This window comes from Carex rostrata, chromosome 21 (assembly GCF_964058835.1).
Source record: "Carex rostrata chromosome 21, lpCarRost1.2, whole genome shotgun sequence".
NCBI classification, from domain to species: Eukaryota; Viridiplantae; Streptophyta; class Magnoliopsida; order Poales; family Cyperaceae; genus Carex; species Carex rostrata.
The window spans coordinates 1,405,841-1,423,590 of NC_135938.1; the positions used below are offsets into that span (position 1 = coordinate 1,405,841).

The 17,750-nt window shown below is 31.4% G+C and overlaps 2 protein-coding genes across 3 annotated transcripts; both read left to right on the top strand.

Moving 5' to 3' along the window:
• The first annotated feature begins 8,407 nt into the window (after positions 1-8,407).
• Positions 8,408-11,694, top strand: LOC144573530 (UDP-galactose/UDP-glucose transporter 5B-like). 2 transcript variants are annotated; one of them, XR_013518018.1, is made up of 12 exons: positions 8,511-8,741; positions 8,857-8,970; positions 9,066-9,158; positions 9,238-9,303; positions 9,406-9,504; positions 9,593-9,672; positions 9,761-9,873; positions 9,984-10,072; positions 10,406-10,460; positions 10,581-10,667; positions 10,750-10,818; positions 11,355-11,694. XR_013518018.1 is itself a non-coding variant. In XM_078323316.1 (11 exons), the coding sequence occupies exons 1-11, from the start codon at positions 8,637-8,639 to the stop codon at positions 11,463-11,465; spliced, it is 1,026 nt and encodes a 341-aa protein (XP_078179442.1). In that variant the 5' UTR covers positions 8,408-8,636; the 3' UTR covers positions 11,466-11,694. The 2 variants fall into 2 exon arrangements, 1 of the variants encoding a protein (XP_078179442.1); XM_078323316.1 differs by lacking the exon at positions 10,406-10,460 and having other exon boundaries at positions 8,408-8,741.
• Positions 11,695-12,537: 843 nt separating this feature from the next.
• LOC144573338 (UDP-galactose/UDP-glucose transporter 5B-like) lies at positions 12,538-15,280 on the top strand. The gene is made up of 11 exons (XM_078323090.1): positions 12,538-12,960; positions 13,076-13,195; positions 13,302-13,394; positions 13,515-13,580; positions 13,698-13,796; positions 13,889-13,962; positions 14,039-14,151; positions 14,239-14,327; positions 14,411-14,497; positions 14,598-14,666; positions 14,758-15,280. The coding sequence occupies exons 1-11, from the start codon at positions 12,856-12,858 to the stop codon at positions 14,833-14,835; spliced, it is 993 nt and encodes a 330-aa protein (XP_078179216.1). The 5' UTR covers positions 12,538-12,855; the 3' UTR covers positions 14,836-15,280.
• The last annotated feature ends 2,470 nt before the right edge of the window (positions 15,281-17,750 follow it).

Genomic DNA, 17,750 nt, shown 5'->3' on the forward strand with positions numbered 1-17,750 from the left:
AAAAAAAAAACATATATTAATCAAAAGCCGATGGCTACTTTAGATTTCATCATCAGAGAAAAAAAGAAAAAGAAAAAGCAAGATGGATATAATGGAAATTGGAAAGTGTAGTAACTAGTAGGGTCAAGGTGTCGCATTGCTATTTCTTGGTCGGTATTGTAATTTTTAATTCATATTTTGGTAGAACAAAATGGATTAAATTCATTCCCAACTCTATTTAATACAAGATTCTAGTTCATGTTCTTATACAAGATGCATGATTTTCACTGACAATCTTTTATTAGAATTCACATATTCAGTATATATCAATGTTCTAAATAGCGCACTATAGCGCCGCTATAGCGTTTTTCTCTCATAAAAGCTATGGTGCTATGTCCAAATAGCGCCACTATAGCACGCTATTTCGCACTATAGCGCCGCTATTTAGGTATAGTACAATTTTTTTAACCCGGCCGCTATGACGCGATAAACGCTATTTAAATCATTGGTATATATAGATCCAAAAAGGCAAAAACAGAGGGTAAGTGCTTTTCTATGACCAAAAGAAATTGAATTTAATATAACAACATAGGGTATATAGTGCCAAAAACAGAGCCATTTCATTTCTTCTCTGAGTTTGTTATGATGATCAAAACAAAATCAAACCTTAATAAGTAGGTGATTTTTTTGGAAAGTGTAGCACAAAAGATCTTGGTGCAGCGAAGAGGCAAATGATTTATGGTTATGTCAATCAGACCATTAATTTAAAAACAAAAAATCACCAAGCCACTGCCAAGCTTTTAAAAAGAAAATTCTAAAAAAAAATTATAGTCATAAAAAAGAAAGAAAGTTGGGCTTGATACTGGATAAATTCCGGCCTAATTTGAAAGCACTGCAAGTCAAATAGGCATCCAATTATTGGCTTAAAATACCATTCAACATAATCGAAAATGAAATGGGTTCATCAATGTTGAATGGTTCAGAGATCATTTAAATGGTTCACCAATATAAGCAACTAACTAGATAAATGAGTAGGGTTAAAATATTTTATTGGTTCTGTGCTCCAGCATGTTTCAATATCGTTATCTCTATTTTTAAAGTCTAAATTATCGATCTGAACCGTTCAACATGATCTTCATGCTAAAATGTGCTTGAATAACAAATTTGTTAATTTTTATAACTTTTTTTACTAATTGTTTAGAGAGGTACAAAATCACTATTTTGAATGGTTCAGAATCTTCTAAAAACAATGATTTTGTACAAATCTTTAAAAATAGCAAAATATTTTTAAAAAATATATTTTTTTTAAACTGTGAAAATAGAGATATCAATGTTGGTCGTTGGAGCATGATGGGATACAAAATCAATGAGACATTTTAAATAAATATATCCAAACAAATAAAATATTTTTTACACAACGTTTTTTTTTTGCCGGACCATTCAGTATCTAACAACAAATTGTAAAGGCATGTTTGGTAACGGGAATTTTTGTGAGAATATGAATTTTTGAATATGGGAAAGAAAATATCAATTTGTGAATTCTCAAGGTCTTTAAACCTATGAGAAAATTTAGAATGTAAGTGCATGAAAAATTTGTTAGAAAATTGGTCATTTTCTTTTTACAATTAATATGTTTGTAGAATATGTAATGCTAAACTCAAACTATAGAAGTGTGTTGATACTAAGAATTGATTCAAATTATATTTGTTTTACATATCAAATTAAACTAGGTTAATAAATTAAAATTAAGTGTTGTTAATTTAATTATGCTTGTATTATTAGATGTGTTTGGTTAATTAATAATCATTTCCTATTTGATTTTTCCATTTAATTAATTTCTTGTATTTATTAAATGTTTTTTTAATTTGATTTTTCCGTTTAATTATGCTCAGTTGTTTGCAAAAAAAATTCCTTTTTCTGACGTCATTAAAAAATATAAAGTTTATTATACGTAAATATTCATAGTAACCAGTTTCTGTTTGTAAGTTGTTCGAAAAAAAATTAAAAAGGAAGTTGAGCTTTGGAAGAAAAAAAAAACAGATGTCCAAAAAGTAGTTCTTTTTCCCTATAAATTATATGTAAGAGAATGAAAATATAACCAAGTTGAATGATGAAAATAAGTATAAAAAATTAGATCCGACAGTTCATGAGTACAAATATCTATAAAGTCATATGAGTAGCATGGCTACCGAATAGGGAGAAGTGGATCCAGAATTATTTTTTTCCGGAAGAAGAATAGGCAAAAAAAAAAAAATATATCAAATTGGGTTTAAATTCGTTAACTAATTAGGTACTCAATAAAAAAATAATATTTTAACTTATAGTTTTTAATAGTTATTATAGCAGCATAGCGTGGAGATATAAATATATATATAGAGAGTTAGGCTGGGGTGCTATGGATAGCATAGTGGCCTCCCGTGCTACGGCTCAATATTCAAGTTTTCAAAATCCAAACGGTCGATTCGAACCGTTCATCTTATTTTCCATATTAATATCTGCTTGGAGACCAAATTTTATAATTTTCTGAATTTTTTTACTATTTATTAAGCCACTTTGAAAATCGCTAATCCAACGGTTTTACTGTTTTGTGCAGCCACCGTTGGATCAACAATTTTGTAAAATACTTAATAAATAGTAAAAAAATTCAGAAAAATGTAAAATTTGGTCTCCAAGCAGATATTAATATGGAGAATAAGATGAACGGTTCGGATCGACCGTTTGGATTTTGAAAACTCAAATATTGAGCCGTAGCATAGAGGCCTCTATGCTATCCATAGCACCCCAGCCTAACTCATATATATATATATATTATTGCGAATAACGTAACTATAGCGAAAGCTATCATACATAGTGTTTTTTTTTTTCAAAATTTATATTCTATATTTTTACTAATTATCAAATGACCAATATTGGAGAATTGGAATAAGAACTAATCTAAGTCTATACTTTTTTTTTCTATCAAGTAAATAAGAAGAAAAAAAATATCAAAGTAATATTATTTAATAGTTCATATTTCATAGTATTATAGATTATAAAAGAAAAAGTGCAATTGATTTTACAAGTGAAATGAAGTCGGTATACTTATTCGAACATTTTATATATTATAATAATCAAAATCAACTTTCAATGAAACGAATGATAATAATTTTACAAGTGAATACTAAACAAAGAGCAAGCAAAAGAAATAATTAATGTTTGAATATTTTCTGATTCTAAAATGAGTGACTAAATCACAAATAGTAATAGAGGCACATAGTATTGGATTTAGCATACTTATCATAGTAAACCATGTAGCATTAGAATTTAGAAATAGGAACAACAGCACAAAAGCCCATGTAAATCACAAAAAAAAGCCCATGTAGCATAGCGGTAGCAATAACGCATAACGTGTAGTGATAATAACAGTCAACTATTACAGCTATAACAGTCGTAACTGAATTAGCGTACTTTATCTCATAGCTTAGCGTTTATAGTCTGAAAAGGAACTATAGTGTAGCTATAGCGCAACTATAGCTAGCTATTTAGAACACTGCTCTGACTTATAATTTATGATTCTCTAACCTATAATTGTAATTACTAATTATGATTCAAAAAAAAAATTTTAACTTTACTTTAAATTTAACTCGAATTACAAATCAAAATTTAGAGAGAGGCAAAAAAAAATTCAAGAGAAGGACAAAGTCGATCGAAACATCCCAATCTCTATTAAAATTCAAAATTCAGAAGAAAACAACTGTCTTTTCTGAAACCATGTGAGTCCGCTCCTACGAACAGGCCCTAAGTCTTTGTGTGTTAAAATTCAGAAACCAACCAAAATAGAAGCATTGGCCAAAAATCTTTTGTGTCGCTTAACAGTATCAAATACGTTGTAAGTTGCATTGTTTATTAATTTTTGTTATTTTATTTTATACTAAATAAAATTTAAATTTTGTAAGGAACCTCATCATTGTGAAATATATTAGTTTCATCTACTTTAATTCATTTCATTGTTTGAACTTTGAAGTTAATGCGACTATGTTGTAAAATTAAACTCACAAAATATATACTTGATGAGCTTTAAAATATTCTAATTATTTCAAAGATGTGGCCCGGCGACTATTTCATATCATCTAGAGGCACATCGAATGCAAGTGTCCCTATGTATCATAGATTCGTAGTACCCAATGTCCGCACATCAATTATTAAAAAAAAAAAAAAATGTCCACGCAAGCAGAGAAAAATACAGAATTTTTTTTAATTAGAACTCTAATAAATAAGAATTAAATAATTATCATTCAGTTAGTCAAATTTTATCGTTACCATCAGCATATTCAATCGGAACATTAAATTGAACTGGTGTGCAGATTGAAAATGCAGACTAATTTGGTGCGACGACTAAGTATGCACACCAATTTTTTTTTTTTTTTTAGTCTTCCCGTATAAATGAATCAAACTTTTGACATCAGTAATCGTGTATTCGTGTATACTGTATAATGATGCGCACCCATCAAACTTACGGTTTGAACATATTTCAAATAAAAAAAGAATGGTGCTCATATTCAGTCAGCGCATCGAATTGGTGCGCATATTTTCAGTCTGCGCACTATTTCAATTTGGCGTGCCGACTGAGTATGCATGGGTGGTATGATTTTAAATATAACTGATTAAGTTATAATCATTTAATTCAAATTTAATGGAATGGTAAGTAAGAAAATTTCGAAGAAAAGTAGGTAGGCTAATCATCATCCGATTTGTAATAATAAGATATGTGTTTTTCATTTTAAAATTTGTAATTAAACTGTTTTAATTTTTATGTACACAAATCTTAACACAAATTAGATGATTTTAAAGTTTATTAAATTTAAAAGTAAATATGATGCTCATTGGATCTATTCCGATCTCACACGGAAGACCTCTGGAACCACCATACTTTCCATTATTCCATATCTTCCAGAAGGTACGCTTTCTTCTTCTTATTTTATTTCAAGACTAATCACACCACATTTGTTATTTTCTCCGTCCGTTTCTTTGCTGATTTTGTCAACAAATTGGAATTAATTATGATGTCAACTTTCATGAAAAAAGGATAAAGAAATTAATGCAAGCCTCCGACAAACGAGTTGTTGTTTGCACTTTGCAAGCTTGACGAAGTTCAATAGTTAATTAATTAAAAATAATTATAAGATCGAATCAATGTAGTATTTAACACTTCACAAAAAGTTGCTCTTCGTTTGCTTAGCCAAAGCAAAGCTAACATCGGTTGGAGTACGAATTATAATTTATTAATATTATTTTAAGTCCTAGTTAATATAAAATGTATATATATTTTTTTTATTTAAGCACGGAAAGAATATCAAATTCTTAATCTCAACTAGATTGAATTTTTTTAATGTTAAACAAAATGCGATTGTATTTGAAAATTTAGTGTTTTCCAACTCAAGATGTTGCAAACATAATGAGCTCTACACACATGTAGACGTTAATATAGGTTTCAAATTTTATGGGGGGCATACACGTTTTTAGAGGTGGTTTTTTTTTCTCCGTTCAATCTTGTCCATATTTTTAACGATTTGTGAGAAATTTTGCGTATCTAAAGCCACAAACATCTTATATGCAATTTTCTTTTTCAAATAAGATCGATGATGACGTACTTTCGAGCTCATCGTCATGCAAGAATTTATAACTTACTGTGCAAGTATTTATACCTAGCAATTATTTTTTTACATATGACATGGAATTACACCTGAAACCATATTTGTATCCGTTTTTATTTTCTGGATACGGATACGAATCGGATATTAATCGGATATGAATACGGATCAGATATTAATCAGGTACGAATACGAATCGAATATTAGTTGAATACAAATACGAATACGGATATAAATCGAATCCCTAATTCAGATATATATATATATATATATATATATATATATATATATATTACAACAAAATTGTATAACATCAATGGAGTGAATTAATTTTTTTAATTGTAAAACAACAAGTATCCACATTTGAAATCAGAACAAAACTAATTAATGTATTATTTAATAAAAATAAAATAACCTATCATAAACAATAAATTACATCAAAACTCAATTAGTTAAATGAGAAAATAATTAAAAAAATTAAAACAATTATTAGCATTTTTGAAAATTTATTATGAATTTTTAAACCTAAGATTCAACTTAAACAAAGAAATGAAAATTTAAAATGTTGTTTGAATGTCAATGGGGTCCTATGGCAGGACCCCTCACTCACGGATGGCTACACAGATCCCACCTCTTTCTTCTCTTCTCTCTATTTCTATTACAGGCGGACCCCATCCGTATATGTATCCGAATATCCGAAAAATTAAAAAATCTGGATATTCGAAAAATTATCCGATTATTCGAAAAATATATCCGAAAATTGCAAAATTCGGATATCCGAAAACTCAATATATCCAGATCCGGATAATTATCTGAATCCGTATTTGCTTCCGAAATTAAAACCGAATTCGTATACGTATTCGGATAAATCATATATGTATCTGTATCTGTATCTGCAAATTATCCGTATTCGACTATCCGAATCCGAAAAATTCGGATACGGATCCGAATTCAATCGGATAATATCCGACCCCTTTTCACCCCTAATTGCAAGTGTTTATACTTATGAGGTTAACTATTTTTGTTAAAGGAAAGTTGACGCGGGGATGATTGAAAAAGGTTGATGCGGAAGTACGGATTCTCTACTACTTTATTAGAGCAAGGCTGACAAACATGCTGTAATTTGATCACGTGACGTGGTAAATTCTTTTTAATGTGACGTGACATAACATAAATTGTAAGTATTAATCTAAATATTAATATTTATAAATGTTGACACGGAGATAACTGCGCAGAGACTGAAAAATAAAAATTATATAATTAGTAGAGATCATAATATATATTTTTTATTGTTAATGTGGATACAATACAAATTTTAAAGTGGGAGGACTGAAATAATTATTCTATTTTAAAAACTAAAATCTTTAATTGCACTATTATTTTTTTAAAATAAACCAAAAAACTCTGATTTTTGGAGAATTTGAAATCTAATGACCGTAAAACATTGGTGCAAATTCAAAGCCGATGCAGCTCCAAAAAGAAATCCGCAGTGGTGTTCTGCGCCCCAATTTTTTGCTATTTGGAGATAGCGCAAGGGACATCGTAACCTTGGAGATTAACTTGAATTAAAATATTGAGATATCTCAACTTTGGAATAGTGCAGGGCCCAACGTGTACGATGTCTATTTAGGGATAGTATTTTAACAGTTTTGATTTTCTAAAAGATTGAGATATATCATAGGATAAAAGTTCCAAACAAAAAAAAATATTAGACACAAAAAACAAAAATTATATTCATCATCACACTTCTATATCCCACAGCTACAATTTAAGAATGTTATATTATGGTATCCACTAATTATTTAAACACTTTTAAAATTAAAAGAGTTCAAATTAAATAAGAAATGTGATAATTATTTAGAGGTTATATTATAGTTCCCATTAATTATTTAAATATTTCTAAAATTAGAGAGTTCATTTCTCAAATTAGAAGGTTGTACTATGGTCCCCACTAATATTTTATCCATATAAAAAATATTCATCACGATAAACGTTTATGAGGTGATTATTCAAGTATTTTTTTACATAGGTATAAATACTCTAGTGTATAAGTATAAATACTTGTAATACTTAATATTAATACTTTCATATGTGAGTCAGTGTCATATGTAAAAAATACTTGCAAATATAAGTATAAATACTTAGATGATGGGGGTATAAATACCTGTGTGACGACAAAATTCATCATGGATCTCATTTGAAAGAGAAAATTACGTAGAAGACGTTCTTGGTTTTAGATTCACAAAATTCCTCATAAATCATCAGAAATGTGTACGAGGTTGAAATGAAATTAAAAAAATCTACCTCTAAAAACGTGTATGGTCTCCCATGTAGTTTGAGATTTTGTTGGAGAGAAAATTATTTATGTAAAAATTGTTCACTTTGTAGGGATAAATACTTCCTTTCTTAGATATAAATATTTTTGTGCATGGAGATTAATACTTTAGAAAATAAAATTAGTGCTGGAGTTTTTGTGGTCCCAAAATAGTTATGAAAGTTAATGCGGAGATAAATGCATAGATGAAAGTGCGGGGATATTATTAGCATCCAAAAAAGAAGAAGGGCATGCTGATACGGACTCATATCTAAAGCCGCATTGGCATACTGGGACTCCAGTATTTGAAACCGCACTGGTGTTCTACTGCCGTTGTAGAAATTAAATTCTCCATAAAAAAAATGATCTTTTAATTATTATTTTTTTTAGAGATGGTAGAAATAAAAATTTCGGTTTTAAAAAGTCGCACATTATTTTAACTTAAAGCTTACTACTAAAACATTAAAATGCTCCTGACATTGTCAGTACCATCTGCTGCGTCTCCCCTTCTCTCTTCTCTCTTCTCTCTTCTCTCTTCTCTCCTCTCTTCTCTCTTCTACTTTCGCAACTCAAAATCGATTTTCACCACTCTTCTTTAGAGAAATTAAGAATCGTTACACGATTTTCTTCCTTCTCCTCCCAATCTCGGTCCGCCGCGTGGCCAAATCTGCCCTCCCGCTTCGATCCAATCTACTAAGCACCTTGCTGGGGAAATGGCAGAGATGGTTCTCTTCAACTGGAGAGAGAGTCGTGTAGCCAAGTGCGCCTTCGCCGTGGCGGGAATTATGAGCACGCTTCTAGTCTATGGCGTCTGTCAGGTTCAAGTTCAACTCCTCTATTTGTGGACACATCATTTCCATTACATTCGATTTGGTGAACGGATAAGTGTAATGGATTAATTATTTGTTCGATTTGATTTCATTCTATTTTCAGGAGAAGATAATGAGAGTTCCATATGGAATTGAGAAAGAGTATTTTAGATATTCTCTTTTCCTTGTGTTCTGTAACCGTATAGTGACATCCATTACATCTGCCATAGTATTGATGGTAGGTTAAACTACACATGAACTTGTTAGATTTAATTCTAAATTGGTGTATCTGAATTCTAAATTGGTTACATTTTTTTTTTAATTGTTATCCAGGCAAGTAATAAATCCTTTGATCCAATTGCTCCAGTTTATTCATATTGCGGCATATCACTGACTAATATATTGACTACTACTTGCCAGTACGAGGTCAATTTTTTTATCCTGTGAGATTTAAATCTGTTCAAGCTAAAAGGATAAATATAGTAACATTTAAGTATTCTTTCAGGCTCTGAAATATGTCAGCTTCCCTGTTCAGACACTTGCTAAATGCGCAAAAATGATTCCTGTTATGGTAACTTTTCTGTAGATAAAAAAAAAAAAACAAAAAACAAATGAAAACACTTAGATACAGTGAAATACTCTAAATGCTCTTGTAATATTCCTTCTTTTCCAGCTATGGAGCACAGTTATAATGCAAAAGAAATATAATGGAAGGGATTATCTACTTTCTGTGGTTGTAACAGTTGGCTGCTTCATTTTCATTCTTTACCCGGTGCTTAATTTCTCTTCATTTCTCCTATGCATTGTCTTTTGGTAGATTGGTTATTTGATTATGTAAATCTAAACTCTTCGAAATGTAGGGATCGGCTGGTATAAATTTACAAAAGAATGGGAGGGAAAGCACAGTATGGGGGGTTTCTCTTATGCTTGGATATCTTGGGTATGTTTTGTGATATTATTTGTCTATCTTAGCTATTGTACATATTGTCATTTGAAGCTCCTGTTTATAGTATTGCATTGTATTAAAGGTTTGATGGCTTCACAAGCACATTACAAGACAAGCTCTTCAAAGGGTATAGTATGGAAATACAAACACAAATATTCTATACCACTACTTGTTCATGCCTTCTCAGCCTCTGTGGTAGCTATTTCAATTATAAGTTTGTAGATCTGCTTCTTTACTTATCAAATATGTTGAACTTTAATTTATTTTTTATCAATTTGATTTCTTATTTTTGGCTGCTTTAATAGGGCTTGTATTCCAAGGTCAGCTATTACCAGCAATTGATTTTATGTTTCGCCACCCTGATTGCTTCTATGATGTTGCTATTCTTTCCAGTGTAAGTAAAATTGAAGATTTCAATTTAACCAGTATTTACTTTTGCTGATCACTACCGAGTGGTACCCTCACGGTTACATGCATTCCTACTCAAAATTGGCTACAAAATTGTAGATTACAATTCAACCAATATTACTTGTACTGATCACTACCAAATGGCACCCTCACAGCACATACATCAATACTCAAATTGACTTGATTCCCGGATAGCCACAATTAAGCACTGTTCAACGCACTTTTGCATGGAATATCCCTTACATCTTGAAGTTTGCAAGCAGATCTTGACCTCAAACTTTTTTTGTTGTCAAATTCTACTTTGTCATGCAACTAATAGGTTCACAAGCCAATCATGAATAGAAATAATAGATTTGACAATAGTGCCATTTATGGTAAAGAGAAAAAAGACATTTGCTAGTAACACTAAACAAAACTAGTTAAAATATTATACTCAGAAGTGCTTGTGGTTTCTCCTAATCTGAGCTAATTGGCTAGTTATTTTCTACTGGTAGGTAGCAACAGCTAGTCAATTCTTCATTTCCTACACCATCAGAACTTTTGGTGCTCTTACATTTGCCACTGTTATGACAACCAGACAGGTACACTTATTTTCATTTGTTTTTGTTCCGTTGCAATTTTTGGGTACAAAGAATAATTGTAACTTCTACATTTGTATCACAGCTTGTGAGCATATTGCTTTCATGCATCTGGTTTTCCCATCCCTTAAGCAGTGTTCAGTGGATTGGAGCTGTAAGCATCTATTTTTATTTCCCTCCTTTTATGCATGAACTCGAAATATAGTTTTTTTTTTGCTAATAGAACCTTATTTTTATTGTGGTTGCAAGTAATAACCTCGATTTTTTGTATTTGCATCTAGCATGCCACATTGTTTGGGATAACTAGAACCGGGTGCTCAAGCTTAAGACTGTTCTACGAAATTGACAAATTTGACCTTAATCTTAGTAGCAACTTTTTCTTAACTCAAGATCAGCAAAATCTGAACCAGAGGCTACCCATTTTGGGCAAAGTATATATTTAGCCTCTTAAAAAGATTTGCATAGTCAACATATAAATGGTTAGGGGTAATTTGGTATTTTTTTTCTTTAACTTACCCCCAGTTTAGTGGTTGGGTGTAATTCAAAACAATAAATAAAAAGTAAATCTTAATTGCAAATATGTGATTCTCACGTCTTATTGGCAAATTTGGTACAATTATTTGTAGTTATTTTCAAAACCAAGTCCTTTTCTAAGCTTAATACTCTGAATTGCTATTTTTGGGTGATCAGGTAATTGTCTTCTCTGCGCTGTACACAAAAAGCTTTTGGAGAAATAAGATCCCACATAAGCCTATTCTGGTTACTCATTTGCAAGGTGCTAACTCTGCAACTAACAGCTAACTACACGTAGGACCAAATTTTGAAACAACTCAAAAGAGTATTCAGTAGACAGTGAGCGTTTAGGAAACACATGTATACTGGCTAGGTTGAAGTTTTGACATTGTTTCTACTTTCCCTAAAGTAGAAATTCACTGGGTTGAATATTCATTTGTAACAATATTTCCTAATCGCCATTGTAAATAGACAAATGCTTTGGGAATTCTTCCATCTATTTTTTCAATATAACCTTTATATTTCATTGGATCTTATGAGAATTATATTTTATAACCTTTATATTTCAGGGGATGATTGATTAGATTTTATTTTCTTTATATAAGCATGAATTACTTTTTGTGTGATTATTCTTCCAACTTATTTTCTTATTATTGACAAGAAGCTGAATATAGATATGGAAGTTTGCATGAAACTAAAATTATCATGAAGTGTGGATCAAATTCTGTGTTGTACTTGATTTGTTGCCCCTTAATTTGCTTTTGACATATTGTCACTGGCCTTTTATTATTCTTGAGAAAACTGTAAGGGGGCAGGAATTGTTTCTACAATTTTTTCGATCAATTATAATGGTCACAATATTTGCAGGAAAAAGGACAATAAAAATAGATGGCATCGACAATTCAGCGTTCATTGTTTCGTCTTATTAAACACCACATAAAATCTCCAATGGGATGGAGCCTATTATGGGAAAAAAAAAATGTATCTATAAATATTAGAGTTTATATTTAATACAAGAGATCCAGCATATAGAAGGTACGTTTATTTTTTTCTTCTAAGAAATATTAGGTAATTAAGCCATCACAAATGGGGAGATATTTTTTTAAAAAATAGAATCAATTTTAATTATTTTATTAAAACAAACACCATTGATTTGATTTTTATAAAAAGTAGTTCCATCGATCTTAGGGTTTGGTGGAGAGAGAATTTTAATTTTGTTCTAAGGAATCTGTGTTGATCATTTGTACTTTCCTCCCTCCTTTTTATTTTTATAAAAATCAAATTAATGGTGTCTGTTCTGTTAAAATAATTAAAATTGATTCTATTTTTTTAAAAAAATCATGGGGGAATATGCTGAGTTGTTCAGAAAAGGATGAATGTTTCCAATGTTTAGAGAATTTGGTCCTAAAAAAATAATTTCTGAGCAAACTTATCCTTTTATCTCTAACTTAACAAATTCGATCTTTTAGCCTTATCACTGCTTAACTGCTAGTTCATTCAGGATCACCAAGCTTTCCTAAAGACCGTTTGTATCTTTTCAAATTTAGCAAATTCATAAAAATTCTGAAAAAAGAAAATGTTCTCTCCTTCCTCCCTTGCCACCTCCCTTCTTCCCCTTTCTCTTTCTCTTTGATCCAAATTGTTGAACCAAAAGTAATAATCAAATTATAATTACACAATGGTGGAGATGCCACAACCCCAGTTGAAAGAGAACCACGCATTAAGCTGTGCTTTTGCCGTTGCCGGTGTCATGATCACACTTGTCATCTATGGCTTCCTGCAGGTTTTGCCACATGTCCTTTCCCATTTTCCATGCTCAGCAAGAAATAATATAATTTCCTGGGGTAAAAACTTACATAGATTTTGTAATTCAATTGCAAGTTCCTCTCCGTATGCAGGAAAAGATCATGGCCGGTGAATATGGAACTGGAGACAACAAGGAAAAGTTCACATTTTCTATATTTCTTGTTTTCTGTAACCGAATCACAACATCCACCATCTCTGCTGCTGTTTTACTGGTACATTTTCTGTAAGAAATTTTTATGTATTATATATATATATATATTTTTTTTTAAATGTAAAGTTTGTTTGAATTGTTGATAATCTTTCTCCTATTGTGCTTAGGCTACTAATAAATCGGTGAATCCAGTAGCACCAATTTATAAATACTGCGGTGTGTCTATAACTAACATAATTTCCACGACATGTCAATATGAGGTTAGTTTCATGTCCATTTTATTCTCCTTTTAGTGCTAAAATGTAATTTCATATTTTCATGTGAAGTATCTTTTCAGATAAATAAAAAAAAGCTAAGTTGTTATCTTGGATTTTATTCAGGCTCTCAAGTTTGTCAGTTTTCCAGTTCAGACATTGGCAAAATGCGCAAAAATGATACCTGTCATGGCAAGTTTTTGTAATACAAATTTGACATTTATACAAGTAACTAGCATTAATTTGTTATTTAAAAAATTCACATTATTCATCTTTACACCATTTTTTTTAATTTATTTTTAATATCAGGTTTGGGGAACTGTAATAATGCAAAAGAGATATTATGTGAAGGACTACTCATTGGCTTTGTTTGTGACCTTAGGTTGCTCGTTATTTATTCTTCACCAGGTTACATTTTAATTTACAGCAATTGTAGAACTTGTTAAATTTTTCTTACTATATTTTGAAAGAAATATGTTGTTATTTGTCACAAAATGCAGCCAATGATAAACACAGAGAAGTCAAAAAGAGAAAGCACAGTGCGCGGCGTCTCACTTATGCTTGGTTATCTAGGGTACAATTTCAACCCCAAATTTTTGGCATTGGAATCTCATTCAATTTGATTTGTGATTTATGTTGTATAATTTAAGGTTTGATGGGTTCACAAGCACATTTCAAGACAAACTTTTCAAGGGCTATGAAATGGAAATACAAAACCAAATTTTTTTCACAACTACTTGCTCTTGCTTCATCAGTTTATGTTGTAAGTTCTATGAAATACTCCTGTAGTTTTTTTTTTTTTCTATTTTTTTCAGTTGAAAACCACATAAAATTCTCCTTCATTGAATAGGGCTCATTTTCCATGGAAAGTTGATTCCAGCCATTGATTTTATGTTTCGTCATCCCGACTGCTTTTTTGATGCTACAGTTCTCTCTTGTGTAAGAAGCTTGAAAAACATTTTGAAAAATAAATCCAACCATTTATTATGCCAATTAATTATTTTTTCTATATTAAAATGCAGGTGGCAACTGCTAGTCAATTCTTCATATCCTACACCATAAGACACTTTGGCGCTCTCACATTTGCCATTGTGATGACAACTAAACAGGTGCAACATTATAGAAATGTTTCTCAATCCTCAACAAGTTTATAAGTCTAAATATTTACCTTAATTTGTGCATAACAATGCTATATACTTTTGTTTTTAGCTGGTGAGCATTGTGCTTTCCTGCATATATTTTTCACATCCCCTTGACCGGATGCAATGGCTTGGAGGGGTAAGTATTTATCTCTCTTTTTTTCTTTCAGACTCCCCTTTATTTTCCTGTTTTCAATTTCTGAGTAATATTCTGATATTTTTGCAATCAGGCAATTGTCTTTGGGTCTCTTTATACAAAGAATTTGTTGAGTAAAAAACCACAAGGACTACCAACTAATGCTCAGTAAACTGGTACAAGCACGACAGATAACAGCTGATCAAAGTTCGGAAGTTTGAATCAGATCCAAATTAATTTTGCATACAGTGAGCTCCCATATTAATACAGTCACACTTTCATTGTTAAGAAAAGGTGCAGTTTAGTACCAGTAGCACGGAGAGGCGTAGCAGGTGTATAAATTTTACTGTAAATACACCAATGAAGATAATGTGGTGAATTCTGATGACTTAGTAAAGTCAAAAGGCATGGAGATTGTTCTAGGCATAGAGATTTATTTTCCTTTTTTTTTTTCTTTTTTTTTTCCTTTGTGTTCTTGTTGTTTAGTCGAAAATTAATTTGCTAGCACAAGCAACAATGCTTGGTGATGTAACTATATAGATATGTTGACTGTTGCATCGTGTACTTTGGCGAAGGTTATAACCAATATTTTATAACTTGCTCGATTGGAGCATACCATTTCCTTACTCCAACATAACCTCAATCTTCCAAAGAACAACAAATCTACCTCCTCATTTAAAACAGTCATCATAACAGCATATTAACAGCACTTATGGTTGTAGTACTACTTTAAAGGTTTTTCGTCTTGTTACCGTGAAAAGAACTTCATGTTGCATATAAAACTTCAGTTAGCATCAGTCAGGAACCTTCCCAATTTTGATTGTGGTCTGGTATCCGTTCGGTCTGACATTAGATACCGTACTGACTACTGAGCAATTGCACCTTTGTCACTGTCTCAAGCTTTTGGTTCAACAGATGCACAGGCATCTCTTTGTTCACAATCAACCCCCATTTTCTTTGCTGCTTGTTCTCTTTTTTTCTTTTATTTAATGTCTAATTGTCAGATGCTGCCATGGTGAAATTTCATTGAAACAAAACAAGTTTACAACTTACTGTTCTTTACATCTTACACCCTGCAATTTAATTTAATTAAAAAACCAGTAACTAACAGCCTAGTATGCTTCTGCACTCAGAGCTATAGCACCAATTCAAATCAAACCATATCAGCTCTTCCACAAAACATTTGCTGCTTGTTCTCAAAAGAAATTTTATGCAATTGACATGTCATATAACTGTTATATTAATCATAGTCGTCTCATAAATGAGAGAGAGATCTTGTAAGCTATGAGTCTTGACTTGCAAACAATGGTAATAAGAGATTATTAAATGATGAAAGTTGACTACTTCGTTGTATCATAAGGTATATTTTTTATTCTTATTTTTAATTTTTATTTATAATGCATTTTATTTTTATGAAAAGTGGGTAACCCCACCAATTTCATTAGAAATCAAGTGCACAGGAGTTGGTACCGAATTGCATAATTAGTGTAATTGTTTAATTAATGATTGTGATAAGTATTGTTATTGTATAAATTAAATTTCAAGTTCGATATTTTATATGAATGTAATTTGTTGACGCAAACTAATAAATATTTCATCAACTATAAAATTATTTTTCAATGACCTGCTTTTAGTGACGACTGATCAATTGGCCATTGATTTGATACAGATTTCAGTTTTTATGAATTTGAGTTTTCACTAACATGAAACCGATTAAAATTTTATAATTTGCCGAATTACAGAGACGCCAATAAATAAGTTCTTCATAGCGAGTTAGCTACCAGTATTTACAAGTTACAACAGTATAAACAATAAAATAGCAATCACCAATTGTACCTGGTACAAGAGTGTAGAGACCTGAAAGGCCAAAAAGAACAGAATATTTTGTTTCTCTTTTAGCTTTCAAATATTCTTCCAAAACCCATTCATGAGCTCAAAAGATCCCAATTTATAAATAAAAACAATAGGTGAATTACCTGAACCCCAAATCATGAAATGATCACAGTTCCCTTGATATTTGGCTTCTCAAGAAAAAAAATTCCAATTATAAAATACAATCCCCCATGAAGAGTGTCCAATTTGTCAGACAGCCAAGCAGTGGTGGTATCCCCGTAGAAAATGGTCATGCTGCTTGAGTTAGTGATCTGACGGAGACCAAACGGCTGCCCTAGGAGCTGGTACAGCTCAATAGTTTGCTATGGGCCCACCCAAGTACTCTCCTTTGGGTCATGGACAACGATGTAAACCCCAGATTTCCCTTCTAGTAAAAGCTTGGTAACAGATTGTAACTCTTGCTGGAATGAGAGCACAAGCCTCTTCTAAAAAACCATTACAACTCCCTCGCGAGAGAGCAAATAGAACCGTCCATCATGGTAAGAAAAATATTAGCATGGAACAACCTAATAGAAGGATTATACAATGACATTTCTATACCAGCACAAAATTACCAAAACAGTTGGTCCATCACATATAAGGAAGCGGCTACAGCAAACTTGGTGTCAGCCAAAAAGACTTTTGCCAATGCCTATTCACTTGAAATGAGCCTAAATCACCAGTTATATCAGTAACACCTCCGACCGAAATGACATTTCGATTTCCAAAAAAAAAAAAATTCGGACCGAATGACATTTCTGTTCTTATGATTTATGTAATTGATAATAAGAAAATCCTGAAACTTGGGCCTTTTTAAATTTTTTTCAATCTTAGTTATTTTTAATAAAATATATTAAAAAATAAGTAAAAATAAAAATGTCGGTAGTTGGATCTAGCTTTATAGGAAATAAATTTGCTGCGATTCTTGGAAATCGTAAGGACCTGCTTTTCCAAATCAAACCATCCATTTCTTAGAATATACAGATCTGAAAATCAGTTGGTTTTAAACACGAATCTCAAATTAAATGGATGGTTTAATTTGAAAAAGTAGAGTCCTGCGATTCTTTGAAATTGCAGCATATTTATTTCCAGCTTTATAAGGCACAGTACAATTGCACGCACGTGGAGAAAGAGAACAGCTTGATAACAAAGTTACCAAGCCGAGGCTCAAACCATTGACGAGCATTATATCGGGAATCCTCCTTGTCAGCCCCA